This window comes from Lolium rigidum, chromosome 4 (assembly GCF_022539505.1).
Source record: "Lolium rigidum isolate FL_2022 chromosome 4, APGP_CSIRO_Lrig_0.1, whole genome shotgun sequence".
NCBI lineage: Eukaryota > Viridiplantae > Streptophyta > Magnoliopsida > Poales > Poaceae > Lolium > Lolium rigidum.
In genome coordinates this window covers 82,748,114-82,753,060 of record NC_061511.1, presented here as the reverse complement: position 1 = coordinate 82,753,060, position 4,947 = coordinate 82,748,114, and the positions used below count along the sequence as shown (strand labels likewise).

The 4,947-nt window shown below is 42.8% G+C and overlaps 1 protein-coding gene across 1 annotated transcript; it reads right to left on the bottom strand.

Annotated features, from left to right (window-relative positions):
* Window positions 1–657: 657 nt before the first annotated feature.
* LOC124707911 (shaggy-related protein kinase GSK2-like) lies at window positions 658–4,519 on the bottom strand. Its single transcript, XM_047239600.1, has 12 exons — window positions 4,340–4,519; window positions 4,137–4,238; window positions 3,669–3,728; window positions 3,307–3,579; window positions 3,155–3,226; window positions 3,011–3,067; window positions 2,408–2,548; window positions 2,254–2,304; window positions 2,077–2,172; window positions 1,774–1,857; window positions 1,215–1,316; window positions 658–1,117 (listed from the first exon to the last, which is right to left on the bottom strand). The coding sequence occupies exons 1-12, from the start codon at window positions 4,412–4,414 to the stop codon at window positions 1,025–1,027; spliced, it is 1,206 nt and encodes a 401-aa protein (XP_047095556.1). The 5' UTR covers window positions 4,415–4,519; the 3' UTR covers window positions 658–1,024.
* Between the last annotated feature and the right edge of the window lie 428 nt (window positions 4,520–4,947).

Below are 4,947 nucleotides of genomic sequence, written 5' to 3'. Positions count from 1 at the left end.
CCAAGAAGGACCAACACCACACCAAACAACTCAACCCAAAAGACCTAATCTAGGGGAGGAGTTGGCGAAACCCACGGGCGCCCGCGTCCGCCCATTGTCGTGCCTCGGCCCTGATGTCACTGAATAAGGAGGCCACCGAGGGACGCGCGTTGTCGAAGACCGCCGTGTTCCTGTGCTTCCAAATCCACCACGCCGTGAGCATGATGAGTGGCGATGTTCCTTTTCTGCCCATTGAACTTTGAATGTTGTCACTCTGTTGATTTCATGATTTATGGAATCGGAGGAGACCCCTATTTTTCTAAAAAGGCTACTTCAATTAGGTTTTAAGAAGGGACTTTGACAGAAAGAGTCTTCCATTGGTGCTTTCCTGGACAAGAGCTTAACCATGGACTTGGCTATTGATCGATGACAGAAGCTGCCAATGTGTATGTTGAAGATCAATGAAGCACCACCTGCTTCAGAGTCTATAAATTTAGGAAGAAGGGTATGCACATCCTGTTGAGGGGCGTTGCATAGTGCGCACCCCAGCCATCATTTTCAGGCTTCAGTGCAAGATAACAAGGCATGAAGGATTCAGCAGCCAGCCCCAACTGTATGTCAAAGAGAAAGACTCATCCGAAGCATTGCAGCATGGTCACGAGAATTTGCATCAGGCAATGGAAAACGAAACAGGGGGCAGCTTAAGGCTGCACTATATTATATAAAACTAAAAGTCTTACAATAGGGCAAAAAACGAAAGATAACTTTGGGTCACGGCCTATTGATATGCTCTTCTCATCTCCTCAACCGTACCCACCAATTTGATATTACGACTTAACTACCAAATACTCTAAGTGAAGACTCCTCCCCTATAAGATAATTTGCACGGTTGTTTCTTCTTGGGTGCTCGGGCGGTGCTTCTGAAGATGCAATCTGACATTGTAACACTTGGAGGGATCATCTGGTCTGCTTCTCCATCTATACCGCCCTTCGACCATCAGCAAAAACAACAAGGTGCAAGGTTGAGCAGGGGGCAGATGCATATTTAGCTAGCGGCATGCGAGAAGTTGAGGCCAGCTTGTCGCCGAACATGTTCAGGTACAAGCCTGTTGATGAGGTCTGGTGAAGCGTTGGCCAGCTGCGGACAAAAAGCAAAAAACACATAAGCACAACAGCACAAAGAGGTTGCGTCAAATTAGCAAATGAACAGCCTATGTTTTCTCCTTTAGGCTTACTTCATGCTTGAAGTTGAACAGAGGTGGGAACGGGCGTCCGTTTGGCAAGCGTGCATTAGGCTCCCGAAGCTCATCAAAGAAAGGATGTGCACATGCGTCAAGCTGCATACCGATATTCAAATGCATAAGTATCCCCATCCAGCTATAGCAAAAATGTTACATGACGACTAAATGTGCACTTATCATCCACCCAGCAGTGATCTGCGGATCTGGACTACTGATGCTTATAATTATAATGGCCATATCCCCACTAGAACTTATATTTTAGAAAAGACTAGTATTTATCAAGTTAGTCTAACAAAAGCCCACCAAAAGAACACTTGTGCTCGTCATGGCTCATTAATGGTTACAAATACCAGCACCTTTTTAGTCTCGATTGTGAAAACTAATGCATTAGAAATGCACTATACAAACATACATGAATAAGTAACTAATAATCATTAAGATACAGATATCATATGTCTGATCGTATCTAACAGAAACTCTTATTTCCAATTATCTGTTCGCTACTTGCAGCCACAAACAACTTAAAGAGCAATTATTGTTGGAAAATGCTCACCGCAGTGCAACGGAGGCTTGGTGAATACTGAAGAAGACGCGAAGCAAGATCTATCGCTTCAGGAGGCATTCTCTTGTGGAAAACCTTACCAAAACAAAGAACAATCAGTAGCTCTAAGGTATATCTTTATCTAAGCATCACATTACAAGATTTGACCTTAGAGTAAAGTCACAACTGTTGTCATCAACCTTGCAGTCGGAAATTAATAATAGTGCTGACCCAGATACATTATTATGATCGACCTGATGTTTTCTCAGAGAAACTTAAGTATGATTGAACATTATAGTGAGACTGCAAGCATACCTTGTGCCAAGGATGAGCTTTTATCTGTGGAAACCTAAACTCAGTATAGCTTGGGTTCATGCAACGTATTTCCTCTCGAGTTGGCGTACCAAGAACCTAGAAGAACATGATAAAAAAAAAAGGTCAATAAAATTTAATGGCAGAAGAAAAAGGAGACATATGCAATGTTTGCTGTACCTTGATTATCTCTACAAGCTGGTTGACTGCACTGTCTCCTGGAAATAATGGCTAGCAAAAAAACATGAATGGTGTAAAAACTACAGTATTGGCATTTTGGTAAAAAAATTGGAACCTAGTTTTGCAAAATCTGCCAACAAATAAAGGAACCAACCTGACCAAGGAGCAGTTCTGCAAGAATACAACCACTCGACCATATATCTATGGACGTTGTATATTCAGTTGCACCAAATATTAGCTCCGGAGCACGGTAGTAGCGTGAGCATATGTATGAGATATTAGGCTCACCCTTCACCTGATACAATAGTAAATTTCCCAGATTTAGGTAAACAAAATCGAAGTACTGCGCAGGATAATATTCCAATAGTTTAAACGAGCATTCAAATAAGAATCTAGCAACATAAACATAATACTAGCATCTTTTTTTTTTGCGGGGGAAACATAATACTAGCATCTAACTTGATCTACTTCAAGCAATCAAACTGTTGAATTAACCAATTAAGCAAATATATCCAAGTAACTTGTTTCAATCTTGAGCCGCACATCATGCAAAGTCAATAGCACAGAGCTAATTCTAAATCCATACAAAAAAGGTAAGAATGATTCAAAAAATATCGCACAGACCATGATGCCAATACTAGTACAGCAGCACATATAGTCTTTTTTTGTTTTGAGAAATGCACATATAGTCTACATAACAGAAAGAATAGATTATAGTATTATCTATTACTAAATTTTGGGGGCAAAACCAACGTACCAGAACTTTTGCGCTTCCAAAGTCACAGATCTTGACTTGGTGGGTTAAAGGATCCACCTGAATTGAGAAGCAAGGAGAGACCCGTTCAAAACAAACTATGAAAACTCATACACGATAGCAGCATATCTGTTCATGGAAGCATACCAAAACGTTTTGTGGCTTCAAATCCCTATGACAGACTCCAACAGCATGAATGTAAGCTAGACCCCTGAATATCTGTCAACAATGTAAAAATAGACTTAGCGGATCAAACGGAGACAGGCATGCATTTCACATCTAGACCGCAATCCACAAACCTGATACATGTAAAGCTTCACATAGATAAGTGGCATCCCATGTTTGGCATTACTGTAGTGCTTGAGCACACGGTATAGCGTCTCGGGGACAAACTCCATGACAATGTTGAGGTACAGCTCATCTCTACTTGTGGTCGAGAAGAAGCAATGCTTGAGGCAGACGATATTGGGATGGTTAATCGAGCGCATAAGCTGCAGCTCACGGCTCTTGTACCGTGGATCCTGTATTACCTTCTTAATGGCCACAGCCTCTCCAGTTTCCAAGCATTTAGCCTACACATGTAACCATTTCGCAAAACATCAGGACAGATAGTCGCTAATTCAATCGAGAAACTACAGTGCCTGTTTAAGAGTTCAATCACCTGAAATACGATGCCAAACGAACCAGAGCCAACAATGCGCTCCGCCTTGTAGCTAATCGTCTGAGGATCAAAGCACGACATTACCAACCGTGCGCCAAGCAGGCATCAGATGTTGCTACATACTAAAAAAGTTGAGCACTAATGTTGACAACAATCTAGTTATAGCCGTCCAAATTCGTCCCTACAAACTACCATGAAGAACACCACACAGGATGTATTTCGAACAGATCTCACGAATCGAATAAATGGGCACCGTACAAATAAGCATGCATGTTTCTTTGTTCTTCATAAACGAAATTTAGTAACTGTTCCACAAAACTATCTTTCACTGACTAGCCATTGCCAAAACTGCTACACGGCTGGGAAGGTAGCTGTAAGATAACACATACATGTAGCTATCCAAGCCAAAAACTGGCTATCAACTCAGGCCAAAACATACAAGATCAGCATAAAGGATGATTAACTCACCTGCTTCGGCTCGCCGTTCTTGCCGCCGATGGTGGTGGAGATGATGTGACCGGTCATCGCGCCCTTCACTTCCGCGTACCGCGCTTCCCCATCCTGCTGCTTCTGCTTGACAAGCATAACCCATTAACACCAAACACAGCACAGCTAGCCAAGAAACACACGCCCAACGCCACTCCAGCTCAGATCCGGCAAGATCCAGTTACCTTCTCGCAGGCCACTGCGGTGGGGGGCTTTTCGTCGAGCAGCATCGACTCCGGCGCCGGCGCCGGACGCTCCATGTGGCTAGTGTGTGAACGTGAGTGGACACGGTGGGCTCACTCTTGCATACACCTACATACCTGGTCCTGCTGGTCTCTGGCTTTGGCTTGGCTTGTACTGTGATGGGTGGTTCTGCCTTTGACCAATGGAGGGAAAGAGGGTGGTTAACTATTGCAGGGTAAACAGCTGGTGGATTAGTGGCTGAATTGGCTGGGAGTACCCGGGCATGAGGTTGGGTTTTATACATGCCCCGCCTTTATTACGCGTAATTGCGCTCATTTCTCGCGTCAATACGATTAAGTTGCTGCTAAAATATGACTAATTATTGAATATTTCTCGCGTCGATGTGATAAGTTGCTACCAAGATACGATAATATTTTGTCCAATATTTCTTGCGTTAATGCGATAATTTTCTGCTAAAATATGACAATATCATGTGAAACACGTTCCGTTCTCCGCCAAAACAATAAGTTATTACTAAACATATGGCGATATTCGGCAGAGCATTTTCCCTTTTTTTTGATAAAGTGGCAATGTGACTAATCGATAACGA

Excerpts from the sequence above, each read along its gene's own strand:
- LOC124707911 (XM_047239600.1), bottom strand. The coding sequence starts at position 4,414 with ATGGAGCGTCCGGCGCCGGCGCCGGAGTCGATGCTGCTCGACGAAAAG. Across the intron at positions 4,239-4,339 it reads CCGCAGTGGCCTGCGAGAAG|AAGCAGCAGGATGGGGAAGC; the intron begins GTAACTGGATCT and ends CTTGTCAAGCAG. Across the intron at positions 2,549-3,010 it reads TTGGAAGCGCAAAAGTTCTG|GTGAAGGGTGAGCCTAATAT; the intron begins GTACGTTGGTTT and ends CTATTGTATCAG.